The following is a 27,000-nucleotide window of genomic DNA, read 5'->3' as shown; positions in this document are numbered from 1 at the left end:
TTTTTTTTTAAATCGAGTGATGATGTATTTCTTTTAATCGAGTGATGATGTATTTCTTTTAATCGAGTGATGATGTATTTGTTTTGATCGAGTGATGATGTATCTGTTTTAATCAAGTGATGATGTATTTCTTTTAATCGAGTGATGATGTATTGATGATGCATTTGTTTAAATCGAGTGATGATGTATTTGTTTTAATCGAGTGATGATTTATTGATGATGTATTTGTTTTAATCGAGTGATGATTTATTGATGATGTATTTGTTTTAATCGAGTGATGATGTCTTTGTTTTAATGGAGTGATGATGTATTGGTTTTAATGGAGTGATGATGTATTTGTTTTAATCGAGTGATGATTTATTTGTTTGAATCGAGTGATGGTGTATTTGTTTTAATCGAGTGATGGTGTATTTGTTTTAATGGAGTGATGTTTTGTTTTAATCGAGTGATGATTTATTTGTTTGAATCGAGTGATGGTGTATTTGTTTTCTTGTCAAAATGAGAAAATGTGTTTTGAAAGTGTACGTCAGTATGAAACGAGTTTCAATAATGTACAGTCAAATATACTTAAGTCGATGTTTTGTCATTAGATATTGCGTTCACTTCTGCAAAGTAAACGTCTACATTCACATTTGAATGACAAGCACTTTTAGCACAAAACCCAACTCGACCAAAGGCAAACGAGTACTCTCTTCCCTATGGAAAGTGCGTAACCAATCACATACATAAAAGTTTGAAACAGATGGTACTCCCTGTACATTTGATGAAGGTTAGTCACGACTACATAAACACTGAAAACATCATCCCACAACTATCTCATCAGCTTTTCCTAATGCATGTGTCATCCTGGCTGGGTTGTTATTGGAGAAGCTTCATCTTTTATTCAGTTTTATCAAAGAAATTTGAGAATGTCCCAAGTCAAATGTGTTTAATATGGTTATCCTTTGAGAGAATTCATAACAGTTTAAACAGCTTATATCTTTAGGGTCATGCAAACGTCCCATTCCATATCTCTAAGTATAGACTCACACACCATTCACTGCTTGTAACCATCTACCCACCCATTACGACCAGACTCGAATGGGATAACGCATGTGTATATGACTGAAAGTTGCCAGTTCACCCTACCAAACACGCCGTGTATAAGCTGCTTATGTAATTTCATACCAACGTATATTGTCAAATATTAAATATAATTTATACTTCTAATAATACTACAACCGTGGAAAAAATCGAATTCATATACACATTTCTGGTCCATCTCTGGATCCGCACTACGTTCAAGGCCCTACTCCAAAAGGCGATAAAAATTTCTTTTCTGACAGATCATACTATGGAAGTGAGTTCCAGTAATTAGCCTGAAAGTTTTTGTTATGAATGAATGTTGAAAAAATAGCTGAAACGGTTGGTCAGTTGAAGGTGTCAAAATGCTCTAAAGAAAGGATTTACCTTACATAATATTATATTTATCGCATGACACAACTTCCATTTTTACCATAATCGCGGAGACATTTAATGATTTTCATTTCATTCCATTCATTCAAACAGGTGGAACACCACAGATGTAGATACAGCAGTAGAAAATTGAAAGGAATGTTAAAGCCGATGTGTAGGTACTTAGGTTGGTTAAAGCAATTCGTGTAAATCAAGGCACGGCCATTTGCAGGTCTGATAACCGAATATGCTGGGCTAGATTTAACATTGTTGTCGTGGACGATGTTATGAGTTGGTTTAAGAGTATTTCCATTATAACAATGAGACCATAACAACGTTGGGTTGTCAGACATGCAAATAAGTACACGTCGATACAATACAATTACCGAACACTTCTTTTTTTTCCTTCATTTTTTTTGCCCAACAACTTCAATTTTTGATAGATAAAGGCGACCCCAACTTGTCAAGAAATCTCAAGCTAAAGACGTTTTAATAATTTGTCAGTTGTGTCACTCAATTGATATTTCAAGTATCTAAAAGTTTGCTTATTTTTTTAAAAAAACAGGTCGATTCTATAAAATGTAAAGAATTCATGTGTACTTATAATGCGTTCAATTGAAGCGCGCACATTTTAAATTTGACTTCTATTTTAATGGTGAAGATTAATATTATGATAATATCTACATGACGTGCATAGGTGCTCGTATAATGTTCATATTTTATTGAATCACCTTGTATTATTTGCCATTTTTCTACAAAAGACCAATTCTATAGGGAATGAGATTAGCGGAAGAGTAGCGTCCCTTGATTGGACGTCACCCATAGTCTGTGACGTCACCGGCGGAAAAGTTATTAGAGAGAGAACGTCATGTTGGTTGTGCGCATGCGTCTCTCGTCCTCGCTGATGTTCTCTCTCTAATAACTTTTCCGCCAGTGACGTCACAGACTATGGGTGACGTCCAATCAAGGGACGCTACTCTTCCGCTAATCTCATTCCCTATTAGACTCACCGAACTTAAAGCATCTAAAATACATCTCTAACAAATCAATATTGGATAAAGAAAATAAAAGATGAGAGCCAACGAATGATCAGTTTTCGAGGACATCCTGTAAACGTTTTACACACGAACAAACAGAATGTCAAGATTGAATTCCTTTTTCAAATTGCAGACTTCATCTTTTTCACAAAGAGAGCAGTAACAGCAATGCCTCAATGAATGTGACCCATCGCCTCGAAACACTATTTTCTCGAGCTGAAAAGGAGTGAATTTTTAATTCAGAAAAGTGAGTGGTTTTGTTTTTGTTTTTTGTTTTTAAGGGTTTTACGGCGCTTGCAACACATTAAGGTCATATCAGCGCCAGTAAAAAGGAAGAAAATGGGATAGTAAAAAGTTCTAGAATTACAATAAAGCATCCAAGAAAAGGGAATACAAAGGGGAATTGGTTCAAATAAGAAACAGATGTAGATTCCAAAAGCACTCTATCAAAGTACTTAGTTTGAGATCACTAAAAGCCTCATCCAGACACAAGCACAGGTCCCCGTTAAGAGGAACACACTCAAATGTTTTACAAATCATATATAATATAAAGAAAGCATAATACAGTGCATAACAGAGAGATGATTTACAATGAAAAAAATATCATCTCCCAAAACTAACTATACATTCGACTGTTTCCCTCTCAGCCAGGGGATCTGGCCAGGACCAGGACAAAACCAAGTAATCTCATTCCAAGACAAAGACAGAAAGCATGTTGGAAAACAGATATAAGGGGATAGAAGACACAGTATGTACCCCCCTGCCCACTATGGGAGAAAGTGAGTGGAGCAGGCACTTATGTTGGTAACAACAAGAGATGAAGTGAGTAGGAAAGTACCAGAAGACAATAGAGAATAAAAAATTTTCGCCACGGCCGCGAAAAATGTTTATTCTCTATTGTCTTCTGGCACTTTCCTACTCACTTCATCTCTTGTTGTTACGAGCTAAAAGGGAGAATTTTGAAGTAAAGATTGCCAGACCTGTGAGATTTAAATTTTGAAATTTTAAGAAATCTATTGTAAAGCAGTCCTTCAGATCCCTTGGGCCCATGGAGTTGGAGTTTATCCCGGTTTCTATAGCGTAAAACGGACAATAGCAAATGCTTGCTATCCTGTGGACAGGACGCTGGTCTATCGCAAAGTACTTTCCGCAAATCTAATAGACTCAGCTACCCATTCACTGCTGGTTGGACAGGGGGGGAGGGGTCAGAAAAAATGTCGACTGCACTCGGAATCGATATTGGTCCCTTTGCGTGTGAAGCGAGTGCTCTACCAACTGAGCTATCGGGACCCCCGACATATATTGTAAAGCACATCAAATTAATACAGGTATCATACTTTTGACAATATAATCAATTTTTAACAATCTAAAAGATCATCTAAATTGCCATAATATTACCAGGCGATGGGTCAAAAATAAGGTTAAAGTGAAATAGATACTTCCCTACACTGACGAATCTAATTGGCCAGAACTCTTTTATTTCAAGTATCGATCAAGTCACAGGATCCAAACTTGTCAAAAAGGTTAAATTTTGTCACCTCTTTAAAGTTGTCACAAATGTAATGTTTTTTTTGGGGGTTTTATTTTGGTTTGGTTTGTATTTGCTTTTGTTGTCATTGTTGTTTTAATTTAAGTCAGGTTATAAAATGTTGGGACAATATATATATATATATATATATATATATATATATATATATATATATTATATATATATATTATATATATATATATATATATATATATATATATAGAGAGAGAGAGAGAGAGAGAGGAGAGAGAGAGAGACAGTAATGAGAGAAGATACATACATATATATATATATATATATATATATATATATATATATATATGTATGTATGAGTATATGACCAACCGTCTCAAACGTATTTGTGTCTGATTCGACTATATGACCAAATCCAAAATTTAAACTTTACTTCTAAAATGTGAGACAAAATAAATGCCCCTATTAAGGAAAATGTGTTTCGTGTCTTAAACTTTCAAGAAATTAAAACTTCCCCCTCTTCTTTCTAACCATTTTCACTTCACGTCAATATTCTTCGACTAGTTCATTCCAATACAATACCAGAGTGAAGTGCTGGGTAACAAAGTTGAAATAAAAGTTCTCTGAACCAAAAGGTAACAAAGGGATCCGTCAGTGCACGATAGAATATACAAGACTATACAATAAATAGAGCACCATACGAGTTTGTGAATGGAGACAGTTGTAATATCATCAATGGAATGTTGTCATCAACCAATCAGCTAGTAGGAATTAACATGTTAGTAGATAAGATTAAAAACGCTGGAATCAAAGACACTGTGTTATCACAAAGATAAAGGCAGAACAACAACAATATGATAAACAGGATAAACGATCATTTTAAAAAATGCAACAACAACAACAACAACAACAACAAAAAAACAATCAATGAAAAAGAAAAATTAAAGAAATGAACAAAAACAATTCGTGATCAGACGGGAAGAAAACATTGGTCGTGGATTTGGTGATCATTCCGGTTTGTGTGAATGTTAAACTGATTGATAACAACAATTGCGTGTAAGTTTTCCGGCTAGGACGTTGATCAAACGTTATAGAATAATTTCCACCTGCTGATGAAACATGAACCCGATTATCATATCAGCAGGAGAGGGGGAGAGGCAAGGAGCAATGAAGTCTGGGAAAATTCCCTACTGTACCAGGCCAGGTCTACATCTCAATTTGAGTTCTACCAAATGAACTTCTATCATATCTCCTTTGATCTGACTTGCAATTTGAATATCCCCGGTTATGGTGAATGGTGAATGATTTTAACAGAGCTCACTTCTCAGGTTTTCGGCCAACCGAGTCATCGATCACATGATTTGCTGCTATCACACCATTGAATATCGTAATAAAAATGTAAACACGCTCCTTTTTCTCTTTTTATTTTCTTTGTAAAAGTTGTAATCATTCACTTGGGTCGAGTTGAACAATATGACGTCTTTTGTGTAGGATATTTCGAAAACTGTGAACACTTTTTATAGTATGTAGGCCATTTTGAGCATATTTTGCAATGTGACCAATGACTCGAGCACATGACAACAATAATGAAAATCGTGCCTCTTTATACCTGTTTTGGATAAACTACTTTTGGTAACAACACACGGACTCCTAGTGCAAGACAAATTTTAAAAACAAATAGCGGTTTGCGCCCTCTGTTGTCACGAGTGAATCCAATTTGTCATTGAATTAGACTTAACAAAACGAAACATTTCTTTCCCTCTGAATAACATAATAATATCAATGCACAACTCCATCTGGTAGACATGAGATTATAGATAGAACGAAGATGACGTCACTCTGGGCTTTGTTATTGTTTTTTGCCATCCGCGTTTATTAGTAATTCTCACTAAACTGTAATAACCAGACTATAAACGTTCAAAATTACACATAGTTTTGTGTGTTGGTACGTTATATTTCCGGATGGCAATGTTGTGAGCTTCTTAGCCAAGCGCATACTATCTATAAGTCATGCAAACAAATTGATGTTGATTTTAGTGTAATCTTCTCATAAATGTTCTGAGCTGAAGTTGAGACGAAAGTGATCTATTTCGCTTTTTATGCAATGATCACCAGCATCGCTGCTGTCAATATAAGGATCACACAAGAGTTTCGTCCAAATCATATTCCACATTGTTGCTTTCTTTGACGTGATACAACCGTCCAGTATCCCTGATCTGTTTGGTGGCGATGTTCAACAGCATTTCCTCCTGCTGCTTCACTAGGCGTTCCACCTGATCGACGGTCTCGTGGAAGTCGAAATGATCTGCCCTCTGACGTAATTGTAATGTGTGCTCAATTTCGATGACGTTTTTTCCTTGCAGTGCCATGATTGGTGCTGAGTTTTTTGCCAGGATTTTGCCCACCTGGAAACAAATATGAAGAAAACATTAGTGTTACAAATTAAGGCAATAATGTATGGAATATTGGATATATGGAACTTAAGTAAATGTAAGAGTATGAATGTTATAGCGTTGGGTTTAAAAAAAATTGAGCTTTATATAGCGCAATATCCACTAAATGTGCTCGAAGCGCTTTACAAGGGTTCCCTGGTCAACAGCAACATTTAACATGTAGGACGGGACATGACGCCTGTTAGGCGATATTACAATTTTTCGGACACAGACAACGCTGTTAACGGCCAGGTACTCATTTTACACCTAAGTACGGTGAGAGAATGTGAGTAAAGAGTCTTTTCCAAGGACTCAACTATGCGCCGAGCGCGAGGCTCGAACCCAGGACCTTCCGATCCGAAAGCGAGTGTCATACCACAAGACCACATAGCCGCACATAGTCCTAAAACATTGCAATAATTTAGAATAAATTATATTCAAGTTAGAACCAGTGGTCGAGAGTTGCTGTGCATGTCTTATGGCAAATGCCTGCGTTGTGAGATATTGTCAGTGACCGCTTGGGTGACATTGATCGCAAAACTCTCCTCCCGGAGTGGCTTTTTTACTCTCAACTCAGGTGTGAATGAGTACCTAACTATAGGCAGTAATGGATATTTCAAGAATGCCAAGATAAAATAAAGCCAAACAGGTAACGTGTACTTTAAGTAATGGAAATATAATTTTATAAGGATAGTCACGTGACTAAATGAATCAGTGTGGAGATCGTTGAGCAGTTAATTTATCGATTTATTACCGTATTGCATTTTTGGTAAATTTTCTGATCTTAATATCAGAGTCTGACATCATAAATGAAGGAGGTGAATTTGCATAACCCTGTTGTGTGGAAGGGACCGTTTTGTTCATACGTTCAGACATGTATTTGCTCCCCTTTACCATAGCATGTCCTTGTTGAATGAATAAACACCTGATTGAAATGGAAATTTATGGTCGCTGTTTAAAATGCATGAATTAATTCTGCAATATTCTCGTGGGGGCGAAATTTGATGTGTGGACAGCCATAAAAAAATTGAATAAGAAAAAAAAAATGAACAGCAGTAAAACAAGTTGTGGATAATTCTACATAAATCATTAACTACAGTTGACTCCAAACAACCAGAACCCTTTGCAAGTGCCGATTTTGTTGTTAAACGATGACAAAAATAAACAAAAAGAAATAAAATAGATATTCATAATTTTGTGAATTTCCAAGGATGCCCCATTTTCTATGCGCTTCATCATGCTCATGTGAACCCCCCTAATAAGGTAGAATTTTAATTCCATCTTTGTAAAGCCGACTATATATAGGCTACATTTATGTACCATCCTCTTTACAATACTTTCCACTGTCTATATATAGCCCGTTACTCATTTATTTATTATACCCTAGTCAAGAGTTCAGATGGGCGTAATGTGTATTACCCAGAGACACGTCAGTCGACCAAATACGGGCAACCATTGTCACCATCCGGGCTAAACTACTATAGATAGAACGAAGATGACGTCACTCAAGCCTTTGTTATTGTATTTTGCCATCCGCTTTTGTGAGTGATTCTCACTATACTGTATTATCCAGACTATAAACGTTCATGATTACACATAGTTTATGTGTTGGTCCGTTATACTTCCGGATGGCAATGTTATGAGCTTCTTAGCCAAGCGCATACTATCTATACCTATGTTGACTTTGTTTTTGAGCAGTGGATGTATTAATGATGTCCTAGTTATAAAAATAAAATAAAATAAATAAAATTCCCTTTATTCATCCCCAAGGGGAAATTTGTCTTTAGGGTCTATTCCAAGGGAAGACTGGAATAACCCAGGCGTCATTTTGAGTCATTGCAACCATTGGCCATCAAAGACACACGATACAGTTCGTTGAGATTAATGGTTCCAAGTCAATAACGGTGTAACATCACCCCCCCCCTCTCTCTCTCTCTCTCTCTCTCTCTCTCTCTCCCCTCTCTCTCTCTCTTTCTCTCTCTCCCCTCTCTCTCTATCTCTATCTCTCTCTGTCTCTTCTTTCTCCCTCTCTCCTTTCTCTCTTCTTCTTCCCCTCCTCTTTCTCTCTCTCCTCTCTCTATCTCTCTTCTCTCTGTCTGTCTCTCTCTCTTTCTTCTCTTCTCCTCTCTCTCTCCTCTCTTCTCTCTCTTTCTCTCTCTCTCTCTCTCTCTCTCTCTCTCTCTCTCTAAACACGCATTGTTCACGATTGTGTTTGTTTTGCTTTTCCAAAATGTTATAGGTTGAGTCAGACCAAAAGTCCATTTTATACAGAGTTTCAGTCAGTAAGTTGGATCAAATCGTGTTGATATGAGAAGTGCTGGTTAAATCTATGTTGGAATGTTTGGGTGTACTGGAAGGCTGGCTAAAAAGAAAGTTGCCTCGCGGATAGAATTCCAAAGTACATTAATTAGACACCTACTCATATTGTGTAAATTATAACACGTCTGCACACAAAAAATTCCTTTTTGGGATGCAATAAAGTATTATTATTATTATTATTATTATTATTATTATTATTATTATTATTATTATTATTATTATTATTATTATTATTATTATTATTATTACAACGAGCAGCTACTTCATACAAATATGGAAATAAAGATACCCCCCCCCTCTCCTCCCATTGTAATAAGATCTCAAATTATGATAGTTTTTTTTTTTTTAACATAGAAATCTCAAGTTTGATACAATTTGATAAGTTGAGAGTCAGTTTATCTATCCGTTTATACACCAAATATTTTCTGGCTATGTTATGTAAAATGCGTTTTGCCATTTCATGTCAGAATTGATACAAGCCAGACTGGGTGATTACGATGGATAGTAAGTAGGAGTTATGCAAAGAGACTGTAATTTGATGCAGGTGTTTTTAAGTCAATAATGGTAATGAGTGACGAATCGGATTGGGTAATCAAAGTAAAATTACAGGATAAAGATAAAAACGAATGAAATTAAGCGCACTGCGGATGATCAAGTGTCATAGCGGTCATCTTGACATTTTTATTAAAGAATGACGTGAAACAAAATTATGAAGTAAATATGACGATGGACATTATTACAAAAGAAGCACTTCAAATAAAATAATGAAATAAATATGATTTTAAAATTTGATAATTTCGCTTTGAAACATCTTTGTAACTGTCTTTTTCAAAACTCTTAGCATACGATAGGCAAATATCATTGGTGAAAAATTCACGGATGAAAGAATTCATTCACGGTTTAAAAATGGAACTGTCAGATATTTCGTTGACTTATTCTTGATTCTGTGTTGGGTGAAAGGTTGTCAGATACATTTTACAAAAGATACCAAAAAGGTTACAGTAAAATGCTAAATGGTCTTTTAAAATACCAATTATTGCCAAATATCATTTTACGATATAATTCACGGAAGTAAATCTTTATTTTCTCATCCCGCTCATATGAATAAAATCTCTTGATTTTGTAAAAAAAATGTCATTTGTTTTTTTAGTGTAAGAGTAAAATTAGAATATTTTTTGGTCATTCGTGTTAATTTGTCTATCTAATGAGTAAAACGATGTAATTTTACTGAAAAAAAAATCCAAATTGCCTAAGTCAATATTTTTATGACAAAAAAGATATTTTTCAAAACGTCATTTTTAGACTTTGGCATTTGAAATTCCCAATTGCCAATCCTGGCAGGGTGAATGACTTTTAATTTGATTTCTAACCACATAGATCTAATATTATTAGAGAACAAACAATGATTTGCACGTATCAAACAAATGACTCATAAAACTTTATATCATAATTCTTTATGACTCAGTGATATTATATATAATGAAAAAGTTCATATTTTCCGTATCAGTATATCTTTCCTTTGATCTAATTTGCTCATGGCATTAATTTCATTGTGATGTCAATAACTTTTATATATAGTTGAGGTTTGATAATAGTAAGCAAGTAATAAAATATAGCGTAATATAGATGGTGAATCTAAACCTGACAATATTGATGGTCTACACATTCCACCTTTATTATTGTTATAGAAGTAATCACCATGGTAATATTACGATGCTACACGCGTCGGCTTTTCATTGGTTGTAGGATATTTTGATAAACTGCTACAGTTAAAGTAAAAGCAGTCCATGTGCATTTCCTTAATATGAAATTATAATTTATGAACTTAGAACTTTATAAGTAAAAGCCTGACTAACACTCCCCCCCCCCCACCCCCCACCCCCCAACCCCCAACCCCACCCCCACCCCCAAAAAAAATAAATTACGTCACTACTCAAGGCAACAATCACCAAAATAACGTGAACAATTAGATGTTTTAAATAGTTAAATAATCAATGGGATCAATAAAAATGTTTTGTTCCGTTGAGCACTAGATAATCACTACGAAAGACAATTCAACGTCCCATTATTTTGGAGATCATCGGTGTGTAACACTAATTTTTAAAACAATTATCTATAGGGAATGAGATTAGCGGAAGAGTAGCGTCCCTTGATTGGACGTCACCCATAGTCTGTGACGTCACCGGCGGAAAAGTTATTAGAGAGAGAACGTCATGTTGGTTGTGCACATGCGTCTCTCGTCCTAGTACGAGAGACGCATGCGCGCAACCAATATGACGCTCTCTCTCTAATAACTTTTCCGCCGGTGACGTCACAGACTATGGGTGACGTCCAATCAAGGGACGCTACTCTTCCGCTAATCTCATTCCCTATAAAGCTGTGAGTTTACAAAGATTCTGGTCCGTCCTTACTGGGGATCTTTTTCAGCTCACATCTATATCGACATGTTGATCTAAAATTCAAGCCTGTGGAATGATATTCAGGTTTGGATCCAGACTGTGGAAGCATTGTATATGTGACCCACCATCTCAAAGCGGTATTTTGTCGGGATGGTTAAGTTGCTGGAAAATGAATTCGTAGCCATTAATGTGAAACTTACGGATGGATTGCATTCGTTATTGTAAAAAATAAATATTGTATCTTACGTAGCAAAAACAAAACAAAACAAAAAAAACTTAAGTTTTATTGTTTATCATCCCTTTCTTAACTTCACATTTCAGGGCCTAATCTGTCCCGACATAATACCGTTTTGAGACGTTGGATCACAAACAAAATGGTTCGTTCCCCGCTACATAAATAAATGGGGATAATCTCCGCCTCAATATGATGACTCTTAAGGAATATAGAACAATTAATTCAAACAAGTCAGAGGTCAAGGGTCATACTGACTGACCTCTGCCAGGCATATCCGTGTGTCTGTGGAGGGATTAACCCTGGGCAAGGATTTCATCTGAGGTAGATTGCGTTGTTGAAGTTCTTTGTAGGTGCAGGGGACACAGATGCATGACGAGTTGACTTTGGTGTGGAATTCTGTCACAACTTTGCCGTGCTGAAGTCTGGAAAGAAAGAGAGGAGTGGGTACGAGTATTTTCTATTGATTAAAAAAAAAAAAATTCTTAGCTCCCTTGTTAACTCATTCAACCTTAACATCGACTATATCCGTAGTTGACCCGGGTTACTTTTGTCCCATGCCTATTTATTACATTTTTTTTTCTGAGACAAATTATAGGCGTAGTATTAGAAAAGTTAATGTTTTTTAGTTTTTACATGTTAATGATAGTTGAATAAAACTATTTATGTACATGCTCATTTTTAATACATTTTTTCCAATTTTGAGAAGTAGCAAAAATCTCTAGGATTGAGTGAGTTAACTGGCTTCAGACTCACTTCGAGTTCATTTTTAAAAAAATGAATTTGCCTATATATTTAATGTTATCGCAAATGTAATATATAGATAAATTGACGAAATGGTGGTGATGCGATCAAGTTGTTTAGCACCAAACTGTCCGGCGCTTCAAGTCCTTTCGATTTTTGTTTGTTTTTTGTTGTTTTTTCTCCATGGGCAAAATTATTAACACCATAATAATATTTGCTCACAATGATAACTCAGGATTATTCCTGTTGACATCAAACGTTTGTTTAAAGGATTTATTTATAGTTTTATCCAATGTCCAGGCAAGGGCATCTATAAATCTATCTATGCGGCTATGTGGTCTAGTGGTATGACACTCGCTTTCGGATCGGAAGGTCCTTGGTTCGAGCTTCGCTCGGCGCATAGTTGAGTCTTTGGAAAAGGCTCTTTACTCACATTCTCTCACCGTACTCAGGTGTAAAATGAGTACCTGGCCGTTGACAGCGTTGTCTCTGCCCGAAAAAAATGTAATATCGTCTAACAGGCGCCATGTCCCGTCTTACATGTTGCATGTTGCTGTTGGCCAGGGACCCCTTGTAAAGAGCTTTGAGCACTTTAAGTGGATATTGCTCTATATAAAAGCTCTGGTTAAAAGTTCCTGAACAAACTGTTTTAAACAAAGTATTCCTTCAGAGCCATAGGCCCATGGGGCCGGAGTTTATCCCGGTTTCTATAGTTTGAAACGGACAATAGCAATTTCTCGCTACCCTTTGGATAGACGCTAGTCTATCGCTAAGTACTTTCCGCCAGATCTATCAGACCCAGCTCCCCAATCATTGTTCTCGACTTTACCCGGTATAGATCTCGGTCCATTTGCTTATGAAGCGACTGATCTACTAACTGAGCTAACGGGACCCCAAGACAAAAAAAAAGCATTTCGTGCTAATACTTCTATGCGAGTTGCTTCAACTGTATTGTAAATAACACTATTTTTATCTATGCTATTCTGTATAGTGTGAATGATGAATTGTTTAACAAATTGTGTGTATTCATGCCTGACTCTTCTAAATCATTCAGCCATTTTTTGTAACAACACAATACTGATTATGTAAGGAAAGGACACACACACGGAATTCGTTCCTGTAAGGTTTTCTCAACATGTTAATTCTACCATACAATGATAAAACACATTTCTACATTTATGGTGAGAATACTGAAACTTCAAATCGATCGATTACAATTTACCAAAATTTGTCATGAATTCTTCTTTTCATTTACGCCATTTGTTGATAGATCATATGATAACAAGTCAATAGGTCTCAAATCTGATACTTCTTTTTTTTAAATTCTAGACGGTAATATTATAGTTTTTAATAATAATAATAATAATAATAATAATAATAATAATAATAATAATAATAATAATAATATATAATAATAATAATAATAATAATAATAATAATAATAATAATAATAATAATAATAAATAATATAATAATAATAATAATAATAATAATAATAATAATAATAATAATAATAATAATAATAATAATAATACAGCGCTCATTCTCGTGTAAAACACAAGCTCTGGGCTCTTTACAATATAAACTATCAATTTTGAGTGGAAAAAATATGCAATGAATTCATAGTCAAATCAAGGGTTTATAGAGTCAAAAGCAAATACAGTAAAGATGTGTCTTGAGCTTCCTTTTAAAGGCGGGTAAAGACTTACACTCCCTCAGACCACGTGGTAGTTCATTCCAAATCTTGGGGCCAAAACAAGCAAACGATCTATCACCAACTTTTGTTCTTGATCTTTTTTCCGAAATTTTCGTTTGGTCATTACATGATCTTAAAGTGTAATTTTCAAATTTACACATGACCACGTGATCTGTGAGATAATCTGGTGCTATACCAGTCAAACACTTATAAACAAGACACGCTGCTTTGTAATATGTGCGCTTTTCAATGGGCAACCTTAATAAATCTACCTAAACCAGCAATTCACTCATTACTAATGGACAAAGGGCTCAGAAAAAACCAAAACTGCAATTGGATACCGATACAGTCCGTTCTTAGACCCCGTGCACATGAATATCACAATTGGGGAGTGAAATAAAGGGAGTAAACGTGACTCATGTAAAAGGGGGACAACACAAAAGTAAACAACGTTTCGACCTTTACCCTTCTTCAGGTTATACGAAAGATTATTTACTTTGTTTTGTCCCCTTTTACGTGAGTTACATTTACACCCTTAATATTACTCTCTACTTTATTGGCTCACTTAGGCACCTCTAGTTTTTGGTTTTACTACGTAACTTGCCTACTACCCAAAATGTATCGTGTGTATGATATCATCTTCTTGTTCTTCTTCAAGTACCAAGTCTGTGCCAGACATCGGTGATCACGGTACGCCTTTCATATCTCTGATCAGATATACTGTGTATGATATATTGTGTTATATTTCAAGAATTTTTATCTGACTTTTAATTTCAATTTTGACCTATATTATGAACTTCATTGTGTAAATATAATATAATATATATATTTTCTATTCTTCTTTCTTTTTTTCTCTTTCATGTTATTATCTGCGAAGAAGGATAAGGCCGAAACGTTATTTACTTTGTGTTGTCCCCTTTTACAAAAGTCACATTTACTTCCTTTGATTTACTCTCCATTATATTGTGGTTCCTGTAGGCACCTCTAGCTTTTGATGTCACAAATTTCTCTGAAGCTACGACCTGTAACGTGGTATTGTAGCGTTTCCCATGCGGGCTTATACTTATATTATTTATATTGACATTATGAATTCCATTACGAGAGTCACAGACCAAATAGTTTGATCACAATGGAACATTCCTTTTATTTATTTTTTTCGGCATTTGTGATAAGAATAGATCTTGAATTTAAGATTGCATAAAAATATGTCTTAAATTTAAGATTGCTTGCGGTTTTGAACGAACCATCAAAATATTAACTCCACCTATCCCTCTTTTTTAAAGATGCTTGTCTTGTCAAGGCCATCAAAATTCACCAGAGAGTTGTGGATATTATAACACTATAATAAAAGAGGAGCACGAGTTGTGGAACAGACTAAATTGTTTATGTTTGAAAGGCGATTGCTCTACTAACTGAGTTATCGGAACCTCTGTAAAAAATGTTTTTAATTTAAAAAATTGAGCTTTCATATAGTGCAATATCCACTAAACGTGCTCAAAGCGCTTTACAAGGGGCCCCTGGCCAACAGCAACACATAACATGTGGAACGAGACATGACGCCTGTTATTACAATTTTTTCGAACAGAGACAATGCTGTAAACGGCCAGGAAATCATTTTACACCCGAGTACGGTGAGAGAATGTGAGTAAAGAGCCTTCTCCAAGGACTCAACTATGCGCCGAGAGCGAGGCTTGAACCCAGGACCTTCCGATCCGAAAGCGAGTGTCATACCACAAGACCACATAGCCGCACAATTAATAATTTCATAATTAATTATGAATAATTAAATGTGATTTATATTTTAGCTCCCATTTATACGGTCAATAAATCTAAATTCAGCCTGATTCTAGTCGTGTAAACAATGCAATGAAAAACACAACACAATTCATTGAATGCCAAATCTATTATTGTGTTATTATGTAATTAAAATAGCTGGCTTTGCCAGGATCAATAATAGAAGTTGTATTAAGACGCTGTTAATCCTTGGATCAACATTCTTTAATTAGGTCAGTATGAACGAATATGTGTAAAATGTTCCATCCCTAACACACTCAACGACCTACGTAGTTAGGAAGAGCATGGTACGAGGTCATGTTCGAACCCTATTCGTCACGGTGGGTTCGACTCTCGTCCGCGCGCGGTATGGGTTTGAGCAAATCACATCGACCTAGCTCAATTGCGCCGCTGCACTGCGGCTGATGCCTGGGGTATTTCCATTTCCCCTTGAAATACGCCTTAGAGGCAACTGTACCTATTGCAATGAATAAAAGACATTTTATTTATTCTATTGATTCATTTCATATAGGCTAATATATTATCTCATTCAAAAACAAAAATACTGGGTTTCTTCACGTCGGTCTGTTTAGATTGTCCGTGAAAGAGTATGAGAATAAAATCATATTATTATTATTTTTATTATTATTATTATATTATTATATATTATTATTATTATTATTATTATTATTATTATTATTATTATTATTATTATTATTATTATTATTATTATTATTATTATTATTATTATATATTATTATTATTATTATTATTATTATTATTATTATTATTATTATTATTATTATTATTATTATTATTATTATTATTATTATTATTATATTATTATTATTATTTATTATTATTATTATTATTATTATTATTATTATTATTATTATTATTATTATTATTATTTTAAATTTTTATTATTATTATTATTATTATTATTTTTATTATTATTATTATTATTATTATTATTATATTATTATTATTATTATATTATTATTATTATTATTATTATTATTATTATTATTATTATTATTATTATTATTATTATTATTATTATTATTATTATTATTATTATTATTATTATTATTATATTATTATTATTATTATTATTATTATTATTATTATTATTATTATTATTATATATTATTATTTATTATTCAGTTTTTGGACAGTAACTCTACCAAAATCCACCTCTTCTCCAATCAGACTTTCCAATCATCATCTCAAGAAACATAACGCTATAGATAGAACGAAATTGACGTCACTCATGTCTTTGTTATTGTTTTATGCCATCCCTTTTTATGAGTAATTCTCACTGAACTGCATAGATTATACATGGTTTTGTGTGTTGGTCCGTTATATTTCCGGATGCAATGTCGTGAGTTTCTTAGCAAAGCGCGCAGCATCTATAGCTAATTAATCAATTTAAGTAAAATCATAAGCGATAGATCAGTATAGCGGGGGAAGGAGGACAGGGTTGTCATTTTACAGTTCAAAAAATTCATCTTTTAAAAATGCTTCATCCCTCATCCATGTATCAAAATATTATGTTTTTGAAATGTTTAATATTTCAGTTTTTTCTTCACAATTATATAATTAAAAAACGCTGTTTATTTTTCCTGGTGGGCAACCAAGACACGTCTACCACAGAAAGGCCCAAACCAAGTCTACCACAGAAAGGCCCAAACCAAGTCTACCACAGAAAGGCCCAAACCAAGTCTACCACAGAAAGGCCCAAACCAAGTCTACCACAGAAAGGCCCAAACCAAGTCTACCACAGAAAGGCCCAAACCAAGACTACCACAGAAAGGCCCAAACGAAGTCTACCACAGAAAGGCCCAAACCAAGACTACCACAGAAAGGCCCATATTGATGTTGACATGACATGATAATGATTTGAATAAAACTTGACGATAATTACAAATCAGTCACTACTGCCTTGACTGAAATTAAATAATAAGGCGAAAAAAAAGACGTTTTGCTTTGAAATGAAAAACCGAAAAGACTCCGGTCGTTAGTTAAGTTAATATTTTCATTTCACCTCTGTGCTGTGTAATTATAGAAGGTAACGCTACACAACGTGTGAAACCTGCCATAATCACTTGCCATAATGTTATGCTTTACACAAGGACTCTCTCCAACAACTGGAGTGCAGTGAAGGTGTGGATAAGGACGTTCATCTAACGACCCAGTCGTTAACGTATGTAAACGTTGGTTTATAGTTTACATTACATATCACCATCGGAGTCCAGTGAATGACACCGTCCTAAACTGGCGTTTTATAGCGAGATTGGTTAGGCTTATCTGTTTTCATGCAAGTAGCATCCTCTTTTTAAACTGCATATGATTCAAATTACGTTCCAAATTGGTTTAGTATGTAATTTTACTATGCATATATCGTATTATGCGGCTATGTGGTCTAGTGGTATGACACTCGCTTTCGGATTGGTAGCTCCTGAGTTCGAGCCTCGCTTGGCGCATAGTTGAGTCCTTGGAAAAGGCTATTTCCTCACATTCTCTCACCTTACTCAGGTGTAAAATGAGTACCTGGCCGTTGACAGCGTTGTCTCTGTCGGAAAAAAACTGTAATATCGCCTAACAGGCGCGTGTCTTGTTCTATATGTTACGTGTTGCTGTTGGACAGGGACCCGTTGTAAAGCTCTTTGAGCACATTAAGTGGATATTGCGCTATATAAAAGCTCAAGTTTAGTTCGTATGTATCGAGCTAATGGGCTTAATAATATAAATGCCCTTTGTAACGTCCATGCATCGATAACATTGCTAAAGGTTTATACAACCAACATTCATTGTTGATTTGACTATTTTCGGTACATATCGCTGTTTCAAATTATTAAATATCGAATACACAAATATATATGTGTCATTATCACGAATTGTAGGGGATACTCGTTTCACATGTCAATTTTTGCGGTGTGTCTTTTTTACGAAACCCGCCGAAACCCTGCGAAACCCGCCGAAACCCGCCGAAACCCGACGAAACCCGACGAATCCCGACAAAGTTATGGGAATTAGGTGGCACTGGGGAGTGAACCCAGAACTCAGGGAAGTGTACACCATTGGGGAGTGAACCTGGGACTGGGTTTCGGCGGGTTTCGTGAAAAAAGAACCAGTGCTTTTTTACGAAACCCGCCGAAACCCGCCGAAACCCGCCGAAACCCGACAATATCCAGCAAAGTTATGGGAAGAAGACAACTGTGGGGAGTGAACCCGAGACTCAGGGAAGTGTACACCAGTCGGGAGTGAACCTGAGACTAAGGTTATCGGCCGGTTTCGGCGGGTTTCGTAAAAAAGAATTAGTGCTTTATTACGAAACCCACCGAAATCCGCCGAAACCCGACAATATCCGGCAAAGTTATGGGAGTTTGGCAACAGTGGGGGGTGATCCTGGGAGTCAGGGAATTGCACACCAGTGGGGAGTTAACCTGGGACTGTGTAAAAAGGATATCAGTGGGAAATAAACCTGGGACTAAAGGGAGATGGATACCATTGAAAGTTGAAGCCGGATATGGGATTTGAGTACCAGAGGAGAATGAACCTGACACTATAGAAGGTGGGCGCCAGTGGGGAGTGAACCTGGGACTCAGGGAAGTGCACACCAGTTGGGAGTTAACCTTGGACTGTGGGAGATGGATAACTGTGGGTATCCGAGCCGAACTATAGGAGTTGGGTACCAGAGGAGAATGAACCTGACACTATAGAACCTGACACTATAGAAAGTGGGCGCCAGTGGGGAGTGAACCTGGGATTCAGGGAATTGCACACCAGTGGGATTTAACCTGGGAATATGTAAAAAGGATATCAGTGGGAAATAAACCTGGAACTAAAGGGAGATGGATACCATTGAAAGTTGAAGCCGGATATGAGAGCTTGGTACGAGAGGAGAATGAAACTGACACTATAGGGGGTGGGCGCCAGTGGGGAGTGAACCTGGGACAATGTAAAAAGGATATCAGTAGGAAATAAATCTGGGACTAAAGGGAGGTGGATACCATTGGGAGTTGAAGCGGATTTGGGAGTTGGGTACCAGAGGAGAGAGAAACCTGACACTATAGGAGGTGGGCGCCAATGGGAGTGAACCTGGGACTATGTAAACAGGATATCAGTGGGAAATAAACCTGGGACTAAAGGGATATGGACACCATTGAAAGTTGAAGCTGGATATGAAAGTTTGGTACCAGAGGAGAATGAACCTGACACGATAGAAGGTGGGCGCCAGTGGGGAGTGAACCTGGAACAATGTAAACAGGATATCAGTGGGAAATAAACCTGGGACTAAAGGGAGATGGACACCATTGAAAGTTGAAGCTGGATATGGGAGTTGAGTACCAGAGGAGAATGAACCTGACACTATAGGAGGTGGGCGCCAGTGTGGAGTGAACCTGGGACTCAGGGAAGTGCACAACAATTTGGAGTTAACCTGGGACTGTGGGAGATGGATAACTGTGGGTATCCGAGCCGAACTATAGGAGTTGGGTACCAGAGGAGAATGAACCTGACACTATAAAAGGTGGGCGCCAGTGGGGAGTGAACCAGGTTTATTTCCCACTGATATCCTGTTTACATAGTCCCAGGTTCACTCCCCACTGGCGCCCACCTCCTATAGTGTCAGGTTCATTCTCCTCTGGTACCAAACTCTCATATCCGGCTTCAACTTTCAATGGTATTCATCTTCCTTTAGTCCCAGGTTTATTTCCCACTGATATCCTTTTTACATAGTCCCAGGTTCACTCCCCACTGGCGCCCACCTCCTATAGTGTCAGGTTTCTCTCTCCTCTGGTACCCAACTCCCAAATCCGGCTTCAATTCCCAATGGTATCCACCTCCCTTTAGTCCCAGGTTTATTTCCCACTGATATCCTGTTTACATAGTCCCAGGTTCACTCCCCATTGGCGCCCACCCCCTATAGTGTCAGGTTCATTCTCCTCTGGTACCAAGCTCTCATATCCGACTTCAACTTTCAATTTTATCCATCTCCCTTTAGTCCCAAGTTTATTTCCCACTGATATCCTGTTTACATAGTCCCAGGTTCACTCCCCACTGGCGCCCACCTCCTACAGTGTCAGTTCATTCTCCTCTGGTACCAAACTCTCATATCCGGCTTCAGCTTTCAATGGTATTCATCTCCCTTTAGTCCCAGGTTTATTTCCCACTGATATCCTTATTACATAGTCCCAGGTTCACTCCCCACTGGCGCCCACCTCCTATAGTGTCAGGTTTCTCTCTCCTCTGGTACCCAACTCCCAAATCCGGCTTCAACTCCCAATGGTATCCACCTCCCTTTAGTCCCAGGTTTATTTCCCACTGATATCCTGTTTACATAGTCCCAGGTTCACTCCCCACTGGCGCCCACCTCCTATAGTGTCAGGTTCATTCTCCTCTGGTACCAAACTCTCATATCCGGCTTCAGCTTTCAATGGTATTCATCTCCCTTTAGTCCCAGGTTTATTTCCCACTGATATCCTTATTACATAGTCCCAGGTTCACTCCCCACTGGCGCCCACCTCCTATAGTGTCAGGTTTATTCTCCTCTGGTACCAAACTCTCATATCCGGCTTCAACTTTCAATGGTATACATCTCCCTTTAGTCCCAGGTTTATTTCCCACTGATATCCTTTTTACACAGTCCAAGGTTAACTCCCCACTGGTGTGAAATTCCATGAGTCCCAGGTTCACTCCCCACTGGCGCCCACCTTCTATAGTGTCAGGTTCATTCTCCTCTGGTACTCAACTCCCATATCCGGCTTCAACTTTCAATGGTATCCATCTCCCTTTAGTCCCAGGTTTATTTCCCACTGATATCAATTTTTACACAGTCCCAGGTTAACTCCCCACTGGTGTGCAATTCCCTGACTCCCAGAATCACCCCCCATTGTTGCCAAACTCCCATAACTTTGCCGGATATTGTCGGGTTTCGGCGGGTTTCGGCGGGTTTCGTAATAAAGCACTAATTCTTTTTTACGAAACCCGCCGAAACCGGCCGATAACCTTAGTCTCAGGTTCACTCCCGACTGGTGTACACTTCCCTGGGTCTCGGGTTCACTCCCCACAGTTGTCTACTTCCCATAACTTTGCTGGATATTGTCGGGTTTCGCCGGGTTTCGGCGGGTTTCGGCGGGTTTCGTAAAAAAGCACTGGTTCTTTTTTACGAAACCCGCCGAAACCCAGTCCCAGGTTCACTCCCCAATGGTGTACACTTCCCTGAGTTCTGGGTTCACTCCCCACTGCCACCTACTTCCCATAACTTTGTCGGGATTCGTCGGGTTTCATCGGGTTTCGGCGGGTTTCGGCGGGTTTCGGCGGGTTTCGCAGGGTTTCGGCGGGTTTCGGCGGGTTTCGTAAAAAAGACACACCCCAATTTTTGCACATTTAAGAATTTCAATTAAATAATAAGCAAAACGTAAATGATATTCACTGCCATGGTACATTATTCGTCGTAATCAAATATAATGTTGGTAAGCTCCATATCCGTGATATTCTTAAGGCAGTGGAATTAGAATATCACAATATTTTGATATCGATGGATTTATAAAACACGCCTTTTTGTTTACATGGATTAATGGGTTAATGTCGTAATCGAGTCTATAACGAATTCGATTACGGTGTTAACCCATTTACGGCGCGTTTCCATTTCATTCTAAACTGATAATACGTTACTGTTTTCCTCGGGAGATCAGTGTACAGGAATTGGACACTTATTGACAACGTTTGTGTCTGTAATTATTACCGGTTAATTGGCGACAGAAATTATGATTTCAGTTGGGGCAGAGAGACTTGCTCAAGGCCACATAGCTAGGCTGAGGACTTGAACTCAGTAAACTCCTGTACACGAAGCACAGGCAAAATGAGTGGTTCTAATATGTCTTCTTATTATAGAATTGTTTCTTTAATAAATTGAGCACAAGCTTGTGGACAGATTCATTTCAACTGAAATGTATAAAAGACAACAAAAGTTGATAGTATTTCTCATAGTTATAAAGGTCATGGGTTTGAATCCCGCTTTGAGCGACGTATAGTTGAGTCCTTGGAAAAGGCTCTTTACTCACATTCTCTCACCGCACTCGGGTGTCAAATGAGTACCTGGTCGTTAATAGCGTGATCCCAGTCCGAAAAAAATGATATATCGCCTATCAAGCGTCGTGTCTCGTCCTACATGTTAAGTGTCGCTGTTGTTTAGAGACCACATTGTAAAGCGCTTTGAGAACGTTTAGTGGATATTGCGCTCCGCTATATAAAAGCTCAAGTTATTTATAAACCTACGTGAACATATTGTGTCCATATTGGTTGGTTTGATAACCGTACTCTATGATGATTTTGTTTTACTGTTGTTGTAATGGAGATTATTTTCTGTTGGGTTGAGATAATTTCCAGAACAACAATGAGACTATCATGAAAGTGTTACAGCTTGAAGCTCAGAGAAATAAATAATAATAGGAAATCGAATGGCGCTTTAGTGTTTTGTTCATCCTGTTATGTTGATAAAGGGGAAGCCCGAAAGTCCGTATTGCCTGTTTTAGTTTATTAAATTGAAGCTTCCATTCAATTTCCTGATGTTATTTTTTTCATTGTGACTATAGCAAATTAGGTGGTCAGACGTGTATATAGGTGTACGTCGTCGTTAAAACCTGACATAAAACCAAATAGAGACAGGTAACAAGACAAAGCGATAAAAAAAATATTAAAAAACTTGAGCTTTTATATAGCGCAATATCCACTAAACGTGCTCAAAGCGCTTTACAAGGGGTCCCTGGTCAACAGCAACACATAACATGTAGGACGAGACATGACGCCTGTCAAGCGATATTACAAATTTTTGGGACAGAGACAACGTTGTTAACGACCAGGTACTCATTTTACACCTGAGTACGGTGAGAGAATGTGAGTAAAGAGCCTTCTCCAAGGACTCAACTATGCGCCGAGCGAGGCTCGAACCCAGGACCTTCCGATCCGAAAGCGAGTGTCATACCACTAGACCACATATCGATAAGCAATACAGAAACTCATGTGATCTGGGATAAAGTCCAAAATGTTACAGCCCTCAGTGGACCGGTCTCTCGGAACATGACTCGTATTGAATTAGGGACATAATGTGATAATGATGTATCGTCTAAGGGTCATAGAACGAGGAAAGAAGTGACAAAAAAGGAAAAATCCCGACAGGATGACAAGATCATTTGACCGATGACATTTCCGTCCGTTTTCATTTGACAAGCATTAACAGCGAAGGTCATACTGGAACCGCTATTATCATTGGCTAGTCACGAGTTGGCTAAAAGGTAGACCATATTATTTTTGTAGTGGGATAAGTAAATCCAACCGTTTAAAAAGATATATATATTTAAACGTTTTAGAAGTGGTTTTCTAAGCTAAAGATGCTGGTCAGTCCATCCGGAAATGACTTTTGATTTCCCCCTGCAATGAATTCGTCAAATCTGTCTCATAAAAGTTCACATACATAAATGAGGTCATAATCTTTGTTGAACGAATTCCCCTTCTTACAAATTCTTGGTGAAGATTTTTTAAATATTTGTTCATATATCATTGAAAATCATAGAGATTTTTTGACTCAGAATTATTTCTCATTCTAAGCTTTGATATTCAATTTTTAATCTTTTTATCTAACCGATCAAATTCATGCGGTTGATTTTGTTGTTCACTTATCAAAAGCTTCAATACTACTTCCTGTTCATTTGTAAAGGAGTGATTTTATGTTCTGTATGCAAATCAATGTAACCGCCGCCCTTTTATACATTTCAGCCACCAAAACTGCTACCCAAATCCTTGCCACCCTCCTCTCCCCAATCCCACTTTCTATTCCGTCTCCTTTAAGCTCCTAAATACACGTTTAATGCTTCAATCTATTCACACATCTGCACCGATTCAATCAAAAGATAACCTTGTCCACTATGACGGCTCGTTCGAGAGCTTTTGAAATAAGAACCGGTTTGCCGAGTCCCGTATTGGTCTCGATTCGTTTATTTGTTTGTACAACAATACGGCCCTCCGACAAAACATGTCTGTCTAAATTAGGCCTGAAAACTTCCATTTCGTATAGCTTTAGATCAAGATGAACTCCAATATGTCTTAAATCTGAGAATTCTTTAGAAGTCATATTAGGCAAATACGTTTGACTAGACTGAAAATGGAAAGGGCATCTTTATCTATTTCTGATGTAAGATTTTTTATACAAGAATAAAAAAGGTGTTTGGTTTGAGTACGACAATAGCAAATACATCTGTTTTTCTTTTCTCAACTGAGTAAATAGTCAGATTAAAAACATAACGAAACAATTGCGAAACACAAAGTAATTAGAAAGAGAAAATTTAAAATCAAATTTAAGACCTATTGACATGAGTTGCAGCTGGCGACCAAACAGTGAGCTGTGTTATCGTGGTCAGTTGACGGATTGGTGACAATGATTGAAAAACTCTAGCTCCGCCTTTGTACATTTGGTATAAAGACACTACAAAATATCCACTCGCCTCAGGAGCGAATGAGTAACTGGCTATAAACATTGAAAAATACTGTACAGAGTTCCAGAAACCAAGAGACAGGTTAACCAACGTCTTGTGCTGTATAAATTTGAAGTTTTTGTTAGTTTTATTGTGGCTGCTGACAGAACATCTGAGATGCGCTTCAACATGATGTTAAGTCGGCACTGTTTAACCACGTTGTGGAGAAGAAGAAATAACGTCATGATTTCCCTAGCCTTAGAAACATTCCAGGGAGCCAGAAAGAAATGGATATGATTTTGATTACTTCAGTTCCAATCGTTGACGACATATAGAACTCCACTGTTATTATGTGACACCAGATGCTTTCAGTTGTCAAAAACTAGTAGACAATGTTTCAAATAATGGAGGGCCTGCAATTTTGGCCGATTTGCATTTCTTCAAGATAGACATGGTAAATAAATACATTTTCTATAGAAATGTAACAGATTCAATAGCATAGATTGGATGGGCTTCTTAAAGAGAACGTCTCAGTCTCATGGTCAGAACATTCAATAAAATGACAGCCATCTCACAATTTCCAGAAATTAATTTTTAATCCATACATCCAAAGACAAACCAACGTTTAAACATCGAATAAACAGTCGCTGAAGTCAGCCATTTTCCAATTCCATCCCGCGCCGTCAAAGATTGGAATACTCTACCAGACATTTTGTGAACATTACGGAACCGTCTTCATAGAGTATCGAAACGCTTTAAGGTTAACAGCATCAATAACAATGACTATCAAAGTCGATTCTTTTCTCCACCCCCGAATACAAATGGTTGACAATGAATCTACTTCTACTATCATACAAAAATAAGGATACAATCATTGTGTGCCTCTGGGGTTTTTAGGTATGGCATTCGACTTCTGACTTGTATGACCATGGTTCGAGTCTCAGTGGGCGACGCAACAATTTCTTAAATTACTTAAATTCTTTGTTGCAATTGAGTACCTGTCAGGTAACAACATTGTCTGTTGAAAAAATACGTCTAATATGTGTCATGTATTTTAAGTGTTGCTGTTGGTTTATAACCCATGTAAAGCGCTTTGAGCACATCTTTCAAAAAATTGAGCTTCTATATAGCGCAATATCTACTAAATGTGCTGAAAGCGCTTTACAAGGAGTCCCTGACTAACAGCAATACTTAACATGTAAGACGTGACATGACGCCTGTTAGGCGATATTACAATTTTTTTTTACAGAGACAACGCTGTTAACGGTCAGGTACTCATTTTACACCTGAGTACGGTGAGAGAATGTAAGTAAAGAGTCTTTTCCAAGGAATCAACTATGCGCCGAGCGAGAATTGAACCCAGGACCTTTCGATGCGAAAGAGAGTGTCATATCACTAAACCACATAGCCGCATATCTAGTAGATATTGTGCTAAAAAAATTTCGCTAAATTGTTTATTTTTCTTTTCGTTTTAGGACAGAATAAACAACACGGGTAGGTACATTTGTATCTCATTAGAGTCAACATTCCATAGACGGGGGAGGTCATTAAAAACCAAGACCTGAAAAATGACCGCGAGGTACGTGGAATTGAATAGCAGTAAGGTCATGCAGTTGTAGATGAAGATACGGTGAGCTTGAATAAAGTCAGCAAATCCACCCCGATGGCATCTTTGGGAAATCATCAAAGACGATTTACAAGAAGCTGCAATAAGAGGTACTCTCGATCTTCTTAACTCACTCAATCCTAGATATTTTTGTTACTTTTCAAAATTGGAAAAAATGTATTTGAAATGAGCATGTACTTAGTTTTATTCAACTACCATTAAAATGTAAAAATTAAGAACATTAGCTTTGTCTCTGGAAAATGTAATAAATAGGCATGGGGTCAAAGTAAACCCGGGTATTCTACGAATATAGTCGGTGTTAGGGTTGAGTGAGTGAAAAGAGAGTTTGGA

At 37.1% G+C, this 27,000-nt stretch overlaps 1 protein-coding gene across 3 annotated transcripts in view; it reads right to left on the bottom strand.

The window, feature by feature from the left end:
• Window positions 1–4,676: 4,676 nt before the first annotated feature.
• Window positions 4,677–27,000, bottom strand: part of LOC144968916 (uncharacterized) — a 64,054-nt gene continuing 41,730 nt past the window's right edge. For all 3 annotated transcript variants that reach the window (XM_078907762.1, XM_078907763.1, XM_078907761.1), the window contains 2 exons: window positions 11,617–11,779; window positions 4,677–6,377 (listed from right to left, as the gene is read on the bottom strand). In XM_078907762.1, coding sequence (XP_078763888.1) covers window positions 6,111–6,377; window positions 11,617–11,779 — 430 coding nt within the window. In that variant the 3' untranslated portion in view covers window positions 4,677–6,110. The remainder of the gene's footprint in view (window positions 6,378–11,616; window positions 11,780–27,000) is intronic.

The sequence above is a fragment of the Berghia stephanieae genome, chromosome 3 (assembly GCF_034508935.2).
Source record: "Berghia stephanieae isolate SIO BIC M18660-M18661 chromosome 3, UCSD_Bste_1.3, whole genome shotgun sequence".
NCBI lineage: Eukaryota > Metazoa > Mollusca > Gastropoda > Nudibranchia > Aeolidiidae > Berghia > Berghia stephanieae.
Note: the sequence above shows the minus strand (reverse complement) of the source record. Positions and strands in the feature narration are given on the sequence as shown.